Below are 15,377 nucleotides of genomic sequence, written 5' to 3'. Positions count from 1 at the left end.
ACACTAATTCAAAAAAATATATGCACCCCTATGTTCATTGCAGTGCTTATTTACAAGATTTGGAAACAACCGAAATGCCCATTGGTAGACGACTGGATTAAGAAACTGTGGTACATTTACACAATGGAGTATTACTCTGCTATAAAGAAGAATGAAATCGTACCATTTGCAACGATATGGATGGACCTAGAGAACATTATGCTAAGTGAAATAAGTCAGTCAGAGAAAGACAAATACCACATGATCTCACTTAGATGTAGAATCTAAAGAACTGAATAAATGAGAAATGTAAACAGAAATAGTCTCAGGGACACAGAGGAAAAACTGAGGGTTGCTAGTTGGGAGGGGGTGGGGATGAAGAAGAAGGGGAAGGGACAAGACAACATAAATTGGTAACTACAATATGGCCTCAGGGATAGAAAAGACAGTTTGGGGAATAGAATCAATAATGCTGTAAATATTTTTTAGGGGGCCAGATGGACTCATGTCTTGTTAGGGAGACCACTTCATAGACGGTGTAGAGGCCTGACCACTGCACTGTATTTCTAAAGCTGATGTTGAATAATATTGTATGTCAACTATAATTATATATACATATAGGCACGGGATGTGGAGTAGAGGGTGGGAATGGAGTCAGTGGAATTGTAATAGATAAGCATGATATCGGGGGTGGGAGGGCAGTGGATGGGGGGAGGGGGGCTGTCACTTTGTGAGGGGTGAAAAGGATAACTATTGCATTGTTTTATACACCTGAAACTAATAGTAAAAAATAAAATAAAATAAATTAATGCAACAAAGAACTGGTTCTTTGAAAAGACTAATAAAATTGACAAGCCTCTGGTTAGACTCACTAAGAAAAAAAGAGAAAGACTCAAATAAAATCAGAAATGAAAGAGAAGTTACAATGGACATCATAGAAATACAAAGGAATATACAAGAATACTATAAAAGGCTATACACCACCAAATTCAATAACCTAGAAGAAATGGACAAGTTCTTAGAAATATATAACCTTCCTAGACTGAATCATGATGAACTAAAACAGAAAAATCTAAATATACCAATCAACAGTAAGGAAATTGAAACAGTCATCAAAAACCTCCCCAAAAGTAAAAATCCAGGAACAGATGGCTTCACTAGTGAATTCTACCAAACATTCAGAGATGATTTAATATCTGTCCTTCTCAAACTCTTCCAAAAAAATTGAAGACTAGGCAATATTTCCCATCTCACTGTATGAGGTTAACATTACCCTGGTACCAAAACCAGGCAAGGACAACACAAAGAAAGAAAATTACACCAATATCTCTTATGAACACAGATGCAAAAATCCTAAACAAAATACTAGCCAATCAAATACAACCACCAGAGGGGAAGGGGTTGGGGTTGGGGAGAGATGAAGAGTTAGGTAAAAGGGGTGAAATACATGGTGACAGAGGAAGACTAGACTTTGGGTGGTGAGCACACAGGACTGTACACTTGAAACTTGTGTTATTAACCAATGTCACCTTAATAAATTTAAAATATTCATGTTCTAGACAAAAAAGAAGAAAATCATGTTTAAATAGTAAATGAACTTGCCACTTAACAAGTGATTAGAGAACTTCCCAAAACATGAGAGATAACAGTAATCCGCTGTTATTTTTCTTTAAAAAAATCACCTCTAACATTTTACCAATCATATTTTGTTCACATAAGCAAAAACTAACCTGAAAGAAAACACTAGATTTTAAGTCTATGTCTAACAATGTTACCTTTCATCTTTCAGCCAAATTTCATCCATTTTTTCTTGCCATTTCTCTGGTGGTGCTTCCAACCAAGCATTGAAATACCTAACAATTCCGGGGTGCTCAAGCTTGGCTAAGGCTTTAACTTCTCGCATTACCTTTTCCCGAGCCAATTCCCTGAAATAGAGAAAAACAGAAGACACTGAAGGGTGCTCTGATCTGCAGAAGTAATCATATCCAATAGTGAGAAATAAAATTCTTCCTTGAATGTAAAATTAGAAACAGATGAATTACCCTAGTGGATAATTCTAAAATGCCACCTGTATTTAAAAAAATATGTGGTATTTTAGTTTTGTTTAGTTTTGTTTTGTCTTCTAGAATTAAGTGCTACAAGCACTTCTAGTGCTTCATTCAAATCTTGGCTGACTGAGAATGAATGATTACAGACTCTGAAAGATTACCGTTTGTTAATGAATAGAAAGATGAAGGGGCACAAGTGAAGTATTCAGAAGAAAGAGCTCAGCATCACAGCTCCGGAGGATGGACAATGACGCCCCTACGTGGTACATATTACTGTATAATCCAAAAAGCTTGTCCTAGAGCAAGTTTGTTTGCTTGTTTGTTTAAAGCAAGCCTCAATTACCGAATATCACAGGCAATGAAGTTTAACTAGAAAAGCATCTGGATTTGATCTTTTGCCTTGACAGCTTTTCTGATGGATCTAATCTCACATTTCTCACATTTTTAGGGATCCCACTATCATCTGAAACAACATAATAAGTTATATCCTCCTCTCTCCCCCCCTCCCCCCCTCCCCCGAGATGATCAGCTACTTCCACTTTTCCCCCTGTGCTTTGTTAATGTCCCCGCTCTCTGAGAATCCTGGTACGTTTTTTGAATTCGCCGACTTCTAGGTCCTCCTCACATTCTTAACAATTCCTATCAGCGCCTCTTTTTTCAATTCCTCACACTCATTCCTGTGTCATCTGCCTCCACTGCTGCTGCACTAATGTTCTGCATCCTCAGACTAAATCTTTGTGCAAAGAAATCTCCTAACGTTCTTGTCTATGGCCCTTTCCTCGTATCAGCCATCTACATACTACCTCCAGAGTCACCTCCAGTTGGATCACGTCATTCTTCTGTTCCTTCTTCGATCACTTCATTCTTCTTGCTTGACATTTAAGGTGCTGCAGCCTACCCATCTTGTCCATCTTCTCCCCCATCCCCCCCCATTCTTAACCCTTTGCTGCACACATGCCAGAACACTCACTATTCTCTTTACTACTGTCGTGTGTTTGCCTAGAGCCTTTGCTCAGGCCCTTCCATGTACTCGGACATCCTTTCCCTACACATCTGTCTACCGAGGTACAAGCTACTCTTGAACACTCAGCACAGACGTCACTACCTCCACAAAGCTTGCCTTCCTTGACTGCCTCTTGGCTACATATCTGCACTTTTTTCATGAGAAGCTATTTATTTAGAAAAGCTATGGGTCACAATCATCCTTTCAGTGCGTTGAGTATATATACAAAAGCCTCAAATGTAAGTTATAAGTTCTTGAGCACAGAAGCCTTTCTTAATTTTATCCTATGAGGTGCTTTGCATATATGAAAAATTATTGACCAAAGAAAAGAATTAGTCCTGTAGTACTCAAACCATCCTGTTCCTGAGTCCCCATCTGTTGGACAGAGCGTTTGATTACCAGTTAGGAGAACAGCCCAGCTCGTGCATGTTTAATCAAGAATCCACAGGCACCTTCTACAATATGTGGGAAGGAAGGTATTACTAGAAGCTCCTCTTAAGCATCCCGGTATTCTGAGCCACAAATCCTACCTACTGCGAGGACTCTACCCCAAGGAAGCAGATGTGATAAAAAATATATATCAACGATGGACACTGCAAAGTTATTTTCAATTGCAACAAACGGGAAACTTAAATGCTTAACAATAAGAAACAGTCAAACATAATAATGGCACATGTATTAACTGGACTATTATCCAGTCATAAAAAACTTTTAATGTATTTTAACATTTTAATAAAATACTCTTAATAACATGGAAAATGCTGAGGATACAATGAAGGAAGCAAGAGATAAAACTATGCTGTATTGATAACTGCTACCAATTAGGTAAATTTATGACCAGAAAAAAATCAAAAGGAAATATTCTAAAATGTTAATAGTGGTTATTACTGGGAAGAGTACAGAAGATACAGATAATTTTTGTTTTAATACTCTTGCTTATTTTCCACAATAAATATACATTGTTTTTTAAGTGGTGCCATGTATTAAAGTCTATAGTTATTAAAATTCACTATGGGGAAGTCCTGAGTTGTTAAGAATCAAAAACAAAGGCAGATTTTTTTTTTAAGTAGATACAAAGCTATCAAAGTAGATTACGTCTTTTAGACATCTGGTTACCTGATAGAACTTAGAACATAAGATTTAGGAAGTAAGAAACTATGTTTGCTATAGTCTCTATGGACTATAGTAAGAAGGACACATTGCCTATGAGGTTAGATAATATAGTGCTAACTCCAATTTTACTAAAAGTACCATCCATTACCTGTTGGGAAGGCGGATTCTCTTGATAGCATAATTGCAGTCATCTACTTTGTTTCTAGCTTCAAAGACAACTCCAAACCCACCACGACCCATGCACTGAATTGGTTCAAAATCTGTTAGATATCTAAAAGAAAAAAAGAAAATTCTAAAATGTTTGCAAATAGTTTTAAATTTTGTAGTATGGTAATAATCAGTTCAATCTTATTTTATGATATATAAAAATGTATAAATTCAGTAAGCCTCATAGAACTTATTTTACTAAAGAGTGTAAATTCTCCTAATAGCATTCTTTTATTAGCAGTTCTTCTGCTTGTATAAATTAAACAAACACATTCTAATTTTTTCCTAGGAAATTTATAAAACATATAAAAGCTTCTGCTTCATTGGGAATCACTTGTTCTTAAAGCAACTGTACTACTGTTCTGTCCTATCCATCATCTACCAAAATATTCTGTCCTTAATTCTCTAACCTTTTACCTTCCATGGCATTCTGTACTCAATCCAAAAATGTAGTTTAATCTAATGTCAGTGCCTGTAAATTTTATGGAACACATTTAATCAATCCTATTACATTTAAGTACTTTTTAAGCCAGAAATTGCTCTAGGAACCAAAGCTACCTGAAATTGGCTGGGTTGCCTCACAAGTAGTATGCCCATCACCAAAGGTATTTAGCCAGAAGCTAACTCACTGTCATAGACGGACCTCTACATTGTAGCCCACTTCCCCCTTTAGTGCCTGACCTCGCTGATTTGCACTGTCCTTTTCTGCCAACTCCCACCAGGCTCTCTCACAATTTCGGAGCTTTTGCTTCTGCTATTTGCTCTGCCGGGATGGCCTACTTCTTTGTACTTAATGAAAATTCTTCCTTCATTCTGCTCATCTCGCCACCTCTGTAAGGCCTTCCTAGACCACTGACATTATTAATGTTCTCATAGTACTTTGAACTATTTAAACTTAATCTCAATATTTTGCAGTTTTTGTACGCAACTCACTCTCCCCATTGCCACTGAATTGTGGGGTCCTTGAATGCAGAGACACATTCCTATTTCTCTTTGTATATTCAGAGTCTGGGTTTACCTGGCAAACAGAAGGCCTAACAAATATTTCTTGAATAATGCATGAATGAATGAATGAATGAATGCATGCTGTGGAAGTTATTCTTCCACCCATATCAGGGGAGGAGTTGAATTAGATTATCTTTGATGTCCCTTATAAGGCCAAGTTTATTACTTTATGATTTGCACACTCCTATTAATTTAGTAGTTGGCTCAGCTGGTTAGAGCATGGAATTAAGGAGGAGAGGCAACAGATCCCAACCCTCCATGGACCAATTACCTTCACAGAGAATGAAGAGTAATACTCTGTATCCCTAAAAATAACTAGTCAAGGTACTTCAGTACAAATCCATCTCCCCAACTGCAAAAGCCTGTCAAGTTCATGTCCTACTCCTAGAGGGCCAACTGAGTTATCTTCCTATATTAAAGAAAACATCCATATGAAAATGGATATATCTTCTGAAATGAGAAACATCTTAAATATGATTACAGACTCTATAAATGTAAGTATCACCTTGCCTGAGGTCCCAACTGATAAGTGACAAATTTGGGACTGGGACTCACGACTGAATCCAGAGCTCATGCTCTTAATAATGCCTAGAATATATTATAGCAGGCACTTAACAACAAACATTAGGTATTATTACAGAGCTCCTGTATTTTAAAAACAATCAGCTGTACTCTTCATAAGGAATAAAGATAAGTCATTCAATTTTAGAGCACATTATTCTAAATCCTTTCACAACAGCCTTACAAATATATATTTATTCATCATACCTCACTCCTCCTCCTGTCTCTATCTACCTAAGTCTTACTTACTCATGATTTAAGATTCAATTAAAATATGACCTCATTTATGATGCATTCTTGAATCATCACAACCAGAGTTACTCACTTAGTGCATGGCTTTTTTCTTGTTTTTGTTTTACTCAGTATTAGCTTCCCCCATAGACTTGAAGCTTCTCCAAGACAGGCCCAGTCTTTCCATTTCTCTCAAAGCCTGAAACACTGTCCTGCACACGGTTGTTCAGAGTAAATGTTGCATAAACAATGAATGCCTTCGGTAGTGGATTACCCGTCAGGAGTTGTTGTGTCCCTTGCTCTCTCCCTCTGTCTCTCACACCTGCTGGTATTGCCAGCCACTGATGCGTTTGTCAGCATCTTTATTAGCAAGGCTCTGAAAGCCCTTACCGTTTGTTAGTCATCCAGTAAATTTTGCTTTGGGTAACTAGTAGTTAAAACTTGATTACAGGGCCGGCCGAGTGGCGCGATGGTTAAGAACTGGCTTGGGATGCCAGAGGGCCCCGGTTCGGATCCCACATATGAGGGCCAGTGACACTGCCCTCCACAGCTAAGATGCTGACAACAGCTCAACCTGGAGCTGGGTTGCCGTGAGTCTCCAGAGACGGCGTAGGCTGCAGTCCCTGTGGCAGTGGGTTGCCATGGGCTACCGTGTGTAGCCAGCAGCCAGCGTGAGTGGCCAGCAGCCGCAGTGAGCGGCTGTCCAGAAGCCGGCGACTGATCTGCCTCACCCGGGAAGAGCGCAATGATGGTGCCAACTTGGGCCAGTGAAGCAACGTCCTCCACAACTAGACTGAAGAACAAAACGACAGCAACTTGTCTGTTCCCCTTCCCCCAATTCCCCAATAAAAATCTTTACCAAAAAACCCCCAAAAAACTTGATTACAGTAAATTGTCAATTTTTGATGCTACAGTATAAATGCAGCTTAGATAAATGAAGTACACAGATAATCAAAATGTCACATATTTTAACTATATTTTCTATCTGTTCTGTCATAAAACCATTCACCTAGATATTAAGCAGTAAGGTTCCATATCTTTTCCTTGTTTCTAAAGTGCTAAGTATGATATCAAAACAAAGGGAAAAAGTAGCAATAATCCATGTAATACGAAAAACAAACCATAAGCACCATTTCCTGTACCACAAAGCATCAAAATCCGTACATGTGACAGGTTGTTGAGTTCCTACTTTTATTTTATTTTCAAATTGTTTTAATTGCCTTTTTACATAACCCACTTACCTCTCTGTTTTAAAAAAATGATCTATTCCCCCTATTTTTCAGTATATTTCCCTCCATTTTTCTACTTTTTATTCTAGACAGAATAAAGATGAAATAAATAATTGAGGATAAAGTAATATATGTAGATTTCTCATAGTCTAATAACAATTATTATTTGGTATTATTAATAGCTGAGTCTAGTACATGGTAGACCCTCAATAACTAAGTTATCTGATAAAAACTTAATTCGGTGGCTGAAATTCTAAACTTCTGTAACCCTCTATTTTTATCCATTTTTAGGGTACATACCATTTTGAATAAGTTTAAGTTATTTTAGGGTTAAATCTATGTTTAATTTACATAGTTATACATAAATTTTTAAAAGAAACAGTTAAACAAGATCTTATTTTAGAGGCTATTTCTTCTTTGATCCAAACAGTTGCCACGAGAAGCTACAAGACATACACATATTTTATGACAAGACTCTTACCGTGATACGTATCCAGAATTTTTTATGTCATTCAAGCTGCTGTCATCAGATTTCCCACTTGCAGTATCATATTTATTTTCAGTTTGACACTGAGTTTCAGATTCCTTCCTTTGCTGATAAGGAAGGGGGAAAAATCATTATCAGTACAAAGCTGAATGGAAGTTCGCTAACAATTTTAGGCTTTAAGATAACATTGAAGGGCTGGCCGAGTGGCTCAGTTGGTTAAGAGCTCGCTCAAGAGTGTGAGCTCTGAGCAACAGCAGTTCAATGCCCGGCCCGAGCTGAGCTGCCGCTGAGCTGCCAACAGGTGGCAGGATGGCTCAGCTAAAAAAAAAAAATAATATGAAAACTAAATAAATAATATTGAGAAAAATAAAAGCATTATAAGAACACAAAATACCACATTTCCCTTGTGAAAGGAAAGGGGAACGATGGGGTGAGAGCCAGATTGCAATGGGTTGAGGAGTAAATGAACAGTAAGGAAGAAGAAACGATGTATGGGCAACAATGATTATTTTATGATAAAACTTAAGTAAATGTAAGTTTTACATCAGCCCCCCACCACACATACAATTAGTTTTCTAAATTCCCAACACTTTGAAATAAATTAATTCTAAAATATGTCTTACTCTGTGAGGATGAGGATGAAAAAGTCTACGCACAATAAAAGTTGTTGTTATGATACAAAACAGAATAGTTGCAACTATTTCCTTCCACCAGTGTAAGAGGAGAACAGGATCCTTTTTGCGGATATTCTTGTTGTAATTTGTGCTGTCGAAAAATCTGACTGTGATTTTTGTGTTCCGTGTGCTCCGTTTGCCCCTTTCCCTCTGGTAGTATGGTAGATAATAACCATTATCTTCAAAAACAAACATTAGAAGGTTTTTTTAAAAATGGTAAACCAAAATAGATCCATCTTTAATTATTAAAATTATCTATTTTCCCATGACTTATAATGCTAATTAATTCCTTTTGTTAAAAGTTTCATCTCTTCTTTAACACATTTCAACAGCCTTATTTATCCTACTTTTTTTTTTATACTATGCAAATATATTTTCCTTTATTCCTTAAGTATCACGTTTTCTTTATACTGAATAATGAGACTTACAAAACATTTAATGTCTGTCTCACTGATTACCTCATTAATAATTCAATCCTTTAGCTGCAAGAAAGAATTAGTACTCAAAATTCCTTCAAGGACTTTAAATTTTACTTTCATTTAGTATCAATCAAATACCAAATTTTATCATGAATCATTCTTCACAAGCTGAAAGGAAAACATCTCTGCCATGCTCCTGGTCCATTCAGACTGTCAAAATGAGCTGGTCCTAGAAAGCAGCTCATCTTTTTTGTCTTGTTTTGCACCACCTGGGCAGATCACACAATTCTCCCTTACCTTGTATGTTGATCAATATCAGATACAGACTGCTGTTTCTAGCTCAGAGCCCTCTGCTTTTTATCAATTTAAATTCTATAATAATTTCCCAGTTTCAGCATCTGGAGTAACTGATAAGGAATCTATGTTTTTGTCTAATGCAGATTTGAGGACTTTTTTATATCTAACTGTTCAAAAGACTTTGATATCTACATATATCCCAACTTTAAACACACAGGAATGTATTTCACACCCAAGTTCACCTATTTGAGACTTTTGCACTAATTTCCCTCGTCTGTGAACAAAATTAAAATAACCTCATTTTATAGCATTTTCATGTAGCTCTATAGAGAACACCTGCTTTCTTCGTTATACAGACTTATTTTATATAGACTACATAGGCTGATAATTAAATAAGAACTAATAGCAAGAACTAATGCTTATTAAACACTTATTTGCCAGTCATGGTGCTAATTAAGATTGTATGTGCATTATCTCATTTAGACCTCACAACAACCCAACAAATAGATATGAGGATTTCTATCCTTGTTTCACAGATAAAGGAACCTAGACAGGGTGACGTTAGGTATGCCCAGCCTCGTACGTGGCAAAACTGGGATTTGGACCCTGACAATCTTGACTTTGGAGCTTGCACCCCTGCTTACCATTCACAACTGCCTCACAAGATATTTTATTTTCTACCCTCCAATTGATGACTACCTTTCATTTGAATTCTGTTAGTTAATTTCAAATTAATACATAAAATAAATAAAAAATAAAACTCGGCATTTTCAATCCAAGGATAATCACACTTACCATATGGATACTGCAAGATTGAAAGCGCTCCATTACTGTACTCGTCATGAGAAAACTTATCATTACTAAGACATTTGTCAAATTCATCAGACCCTACCAAGACAGGAGTTCTGGAAGGAGAATCTAAAAGAAAATGTAAAATCTTGACTGTTATGACTTTAATAAAAATGCATGTACCTCATTCATTCAAAAAACAGATATTCAACCACAAAGTTCAGTTCAAGCATGTAAGTCAAACAAATGGTTCAAGGTTCTTTCCCTTGAAAAGCAGTCTCATAGAGAAGATGAATCATCTAAACAAGTAGTTAAAATGTGATGAGATATGTGTGGTAAAAACATACACAAGGTACAAGATGATAACTGAAGGAAGTAGGTGGCCTACTATTTGATTTCAATTCATTAAATGTTTCAAAGAATATGATGTGACAACAAGATAATTTTTCATAAATCTTCTTCATATAAGTAGGTTAAGAGCTACATTTAGGCATGCTCAGTAAATACTTAAGAGTTTTTCTAAGTTGTATAGAGAAACATTTTAACATTGCATTCTAGAGAAGCAACTGCTGTTTCAATGAAATCATGTTCTAATTGATAATTAAATTTCATTAATGTCAGAAATACCTTCCTAATTTATCAGAAAATATAAAGTACATAATAGCTGTGGTCTTGTGATTCAAAAGTAGGGCAAAGTCACTCATGATTAGGCCTCTGAACACGTTAAAAAACTTTACAAAAGTTTATAATTCACTTACGAATTAAGGGTTTCCATTTGATTGTTGGCAAAGGAACAATTGCATTTTCAATATTAACAGATTCCAAGGCCTTGGGACTCGTAGGGAACTTCTCTGAAATTCTGACTGATGACTGCAGATAGAGCTGGCCTCTGTACATTCCTGAATCAACCAGAACATCATCAATTATGTTTAGGATAAAGCACCAGTGATTTTTTTTCAAAAAGATTCATTTTGATATAATAAAATTAGATTAATTCCAGTTATTTTTCATGTGTCACATAGCTCTTTTCAAAGAAGAATCATGCCTAAAGTACTCAAACTTGACCCGAAGGCTATTTAACAAAAATATGGGAGGAAAGTTACGCAAGGTCCATACAATTTCCTCACTGATTAATAATTTTCAGTAATTACTGGAAAACTAATCCAGTAGGAAAATTAAAAAAAAAGAAGTATTGTACTTTTATGAGACTAATAGCTTAGATGAAATAACTTTCTCCCTAAAGATACCTAACCACCCATAATTCTAGAGATATTGCTAACAATTCAGTTAAATATCACAACACATGTGTGACATGTTAATTTTTCAAATTCTTGCATTTCAATGAGGGGTGGGTAGCACTTTAATAGAATTTAAAGAATTCTGTGAGCACCTGACCACTAAAACTAGTTCAAATTAGATTCAAGGTTTTTCAAAATTTATTATATTAAAGGCCTTCAAGAGCCCAGTAGCACAGCAAAATTTTATTTTTATTTTTCAGATAAGTTGTATAGATGCACAGAAAAAAATAAACATAATCTTTAAGGGAGGAATAAATTGATATAGATGCAAATACAAATACAAGTGTAGGAAATTTTAGACTTTGAGGATATATAAGTAATTAGAAATCATGCTATATAATGGCAACATTTCTAAGTCTTTCTAATATAGATCTCATAGGGTAAAAATATGCTACAGTAATTAAAAGTTTCAGAATTGGATAAATAAGAAAAAAATTGCAGGAATAGAAATCAAGGGATAAATCTTAAGGGTAACCTAAGCCATAGAATGTATTTAGGAATTAAAACTACTATAGACACACCTGAAGTAGGAAGCAACAATGTAGGAGTAAAATCAAGATGTTACTATGTATTATCACTAGATAAAAGACATCTTCTCACCTAAGTAAACACTGTTTTCTGTGGCTCCTCGGGCAGCTTCTACAATGTCTTCTTCATCTTCTAAAACTTCATTATTAGATGCATAACTTGTATCATCAAAAAGATTGATGGGAATGACTTTGCCTTCCTTAACCAACCAGGCAGATGCAATGGGAGTACAAAACTAAACAAAAGTAGAAAAGAAATTTTAAATAATTTCAAGCAGTATTTATATATTACAACTGCTAAAATACCATTTAAAATCACAAATTTCTTTTTAATTTTTCTTTTTCCAGCTTTATTGAAGTATAATTGGCAAATTAAAAAATATATATTTATGATTATACAATGTGATATTTTGATAGATGTACACATTGTGAAATGATTAGCACAATAAGCTAATTAACATATCTATCACCTCACATAGTTATTGTGCGCATGTGTGTTGAGCATTTAAGATCTACTCTCTTTATTTTACAATGTATATGTATATCACATTGTCACGATATACACACCAAATATAGTTTTCACCTGTCAATTATACCTCAGTAAAGCTAGAAAAAAGTTCTTTTTTTTTTTTTTTAAAGATTTTTTTTATTGGGGAATTGGGGGAATGGGAACAGTGCTGGGGGATTGGGGAAGGGGAACAGACAAGTTGCTGTCGTTTTGTTCTTCAATCTAGTTGTGGAGGACGTTGCTTCACTTGCCCAAGTTGGCACCATCACTGCGCTCTTCCAGGGCGAGGCAGATCAGTCGCCGGCTTCTGGACGGCCGCTCACTGCGGCTGCTGGCCGCTCACGCTGGCTGCTGGCTACACACGGTAGCCCATGGCAACCCACTGCCACAGGGGCTGCAGCCTACGCCATCGCCAGCGACTCATGGCAGCCCAGCTCCAGGTTGAGCTGTTGTTCAGCATCTTAGCTGTGGAGGGCAGTGTCACTGGCCCTCATATGTGGGATCCGAACCGGGGCCCTCTGGCATCCCAAGCGAGTTCTTAACCATCGCGCCACTCGGCCGGCCCAAAAGTTCTTAAAATAAGAGCTCTTCTCTTGGAAAATTTCAAGTATGCTGTATAGGATTGTTAACTGCACTTGACGCCATGCTGCACGTTATATCTCCAGAATGTAGTCATCCCACGTAACTGAAACTTTGTACTCTTCGAACAACCTCTCCCCCCATTTCTCCTACCCCTAGCCCCTGGCAACCACCGTTCCGCTCTGCTTCTATGGAATCAACTTTTTTAGATTCCACGTATAAATGAGATGGTGTAGTATTTATCTTTCTGTCTGGCTTATTTCACTTAGCATAATGTCTTCCAGGTTGGGCCGGCCAAGTGGCGCATTGGTTAAGAGTTGGCTTGGGACACCAGCTCTTAGCAGCAGGACCCCGGTTCAGATCCCACATGAGGGCCAGCGATGCTGTGCCCTCCACAGCTAAGAAGGTGAACAACAGCTCGACCTGGAGCTGGGCTGCCATGAGTTGCTGTCGACGGTGTAGGCTGCAGTGGGCTGCCGTGAGCTACCATGAGTGGCTGGTAGCCAGCGTGAGCAGCCATGAGCTGCTATGAGCGGCCATCCAATGGCTGGAAAGCGACTGCCTCACCCAGGAACAGCTCAATGATAATACCAACATGGGCCAGTGAAGGGACGTCCTCCACCACTAGACTGAAGAACAAAACGACAGCAACTTGTGTGTTCCCCTTCCCTGATTCCCCAACGCTGTTCCCCTCCCCCAATTCCCCAATAAAATCTTAAAAAAAAAAATAATGTCCATGTTGTTGCAACTGACAGGATTCCCTTTTTTAAGGCTGAGTAATATTCTGTTGTGTATATATACACACATTTTCTTTATTCATTTATACACTGATGGATATTTACACGGATTCCATATCTTGGCTATTATGAATAATGCTGTACTAAACATGGACATGCAAATAACTCTTCAAGATATTGATTTCACTACCTTTGGACATACACCCAGAAATGGACTGCTGGGTTATATGGTGGTTTTATTTTTAATTTTTTGAGAAACATCCATACTGTTTTCCATCAATGGCTATGCCAATTTATATTCTCGCCAACAGTGTACAAAGATGAACTGTTGTACGCTGTTCACCAACATCCTCACCAACACTTGTTATCTTTTGTCTATTTCATAATAGTCATTCTAACAGATGTAAAACCACAAATTGCTTAAAACATAGAACACAAGTTACAAATACAAAATGGCAGTCATTTCTCTCTGCCCAATATGTTTCGTCAAACTGAGAAAAGAAGAAACATTTCATGAATTCTCGGTGGTGTTGGGTACCTGATATTCCCATTCCAGATGTCCTCCCTTCTTACTAAAGGCCATAACCTTCCAATCAGCAACTGAGATTTTTATCACTGTGTCCATCGTGGCAGCTTCCTGTTCTTCCACATCTGAAATAATTTTAGACTCTTCTTTGTTCTCACTGGGTTTTAAGGTGCTTTCAATAAATCCGGCTGTAGTTTCCAAGTCTGGAATATACCGAAGTTCAAAGTGGCCAACACTGAAATTCCACCTTAAATTTACAAAGGCATGTTTTAGAAATTTACACTTAAATAAAGGGACCAGAGAAAGAGCTCTTCTGGAGTGAAAAAGCAGATATTCAATTTTTGTGGTGAGAAAAGGAGCAACTTAACACAATCTTTCGGAACGGAGCGCTCTGCTAATTTATGCCACAAGAGGGCATAAGTTTGTCTTGACCTTTTAGAAACAATGATTCTGCGAGTTGTGAGCTGACATCAGCTCTGGGACAGATTTTCTCTCAAAACCTAAGAAATGTTCACATTTCCAAATCAGAGGGAATTTTTCAAAACACATCAAAGCCACTTTAAAATGAGGTAGCATGCAGTCTGCCTTACTTCTTAATTAAAGTCTGAGCACATTTCACTCAAGTGCAGAAAAATCAATATATCCTAATAAACCAATATAAACAGACAAACTGAACACATTAATTTTAGATTTATATGAAAACATGTTCCCAAAAGGCAACATGACCCAGTATACCAAAATGTCACCTCCAATCTCTACTGACTGAGATCTGACAAGTCACTTAACCTTTTTTAAGTTTCAGTGTCCTTACTTATAAAGTGGCAGTAATAATGTTTCCTGTATAATTTATAGAAAAATCACTTAACTATTGATAGTATAATATCTTGTCATTTAGACATAAAATGGCCTTGGAATTCCAACATCTGTTAAAAAATATATTCTTAAGGAACCTGATCTTAGACCCTAGACCCTTCATATTCTGGTAACTCAAAATTCTCACTAATTTGAACATCTGCTCCTAGGTGGCTGAGCACCCAGCAAGCACTCAAACACTTAAAAAACCAAATCCTATCAGGATGAAAGAGATCAGGTTACCAGCAAATGCAAAGCCCTACTTAGAGTTCAGTGAATGCAGAAAAAAACACATTCTTAACTGAGTA

The 15,377-nt window shown here is 37.0% G+C and overlaps 1 protein-coding gene across 1 annotated transcript in view; it reads right to left on the bottom strand.

The window, feature by feature from the left end:
* Positions 1-15,377, bottom strand: part of EIF2AK3 (eukaryotic translation initiation factor 2 alpha kinase 3) — a 79,941-nt gene that overhangs the window by 22,477 nt on the left and 42,087 nt on the right. The window contains exons 4-11 of the mRNA XM_019663819.1: positions 14,230-14,579; positions 11,941-12,103; positions 10,801-10,941; positions 10,049-10,171; positions 8,487-8,716; positions 7,858-7,970; positions 4,292-4,414; positions 1,755-1,904 (exon numbers count right to left, since the gene is read on the bottom strand). Coding sequence (XP_019519364.1) covers positions 1,755-1,904; positions 4,292-4,414; positions 7,858-7,970; positions 8,487-8,716; positions 10,049-10,171; positions 10,801-10,941; positions 11,941-12,103; positions 14,230-14,579 — 1,393 coding nt within the window. The remainder of the gene's footprint in view (positions 1-1,754; positions 1,905-4,291; positions 4,415-7,857; positions 7,971-8,486; positions 8,717-10,048; positions 10,172-10,800; positions 10,942-11,940; positions 12,104-14,229; positions 14,580-15,377) is intronic.

This window comes from Hipposideros armiger, unplaced genomic scaffold, assembly GCF_001890085.2.
Source record: "Hipposideros armiger isolate ML-2016 unplaced genomic scaffold, ASM189008v1 scaffold_406, whole genome shotgun sequence".
Lineage (NCBI taxonomy): Eukaryota > Metazoa > Chordata > Mammalia > Chiroptera > Hipposideridae > Hipposideros > Hipposideros armiger.
This window is presented reverse-complemented; position numbering and strand designations above follow the sequence as displayed.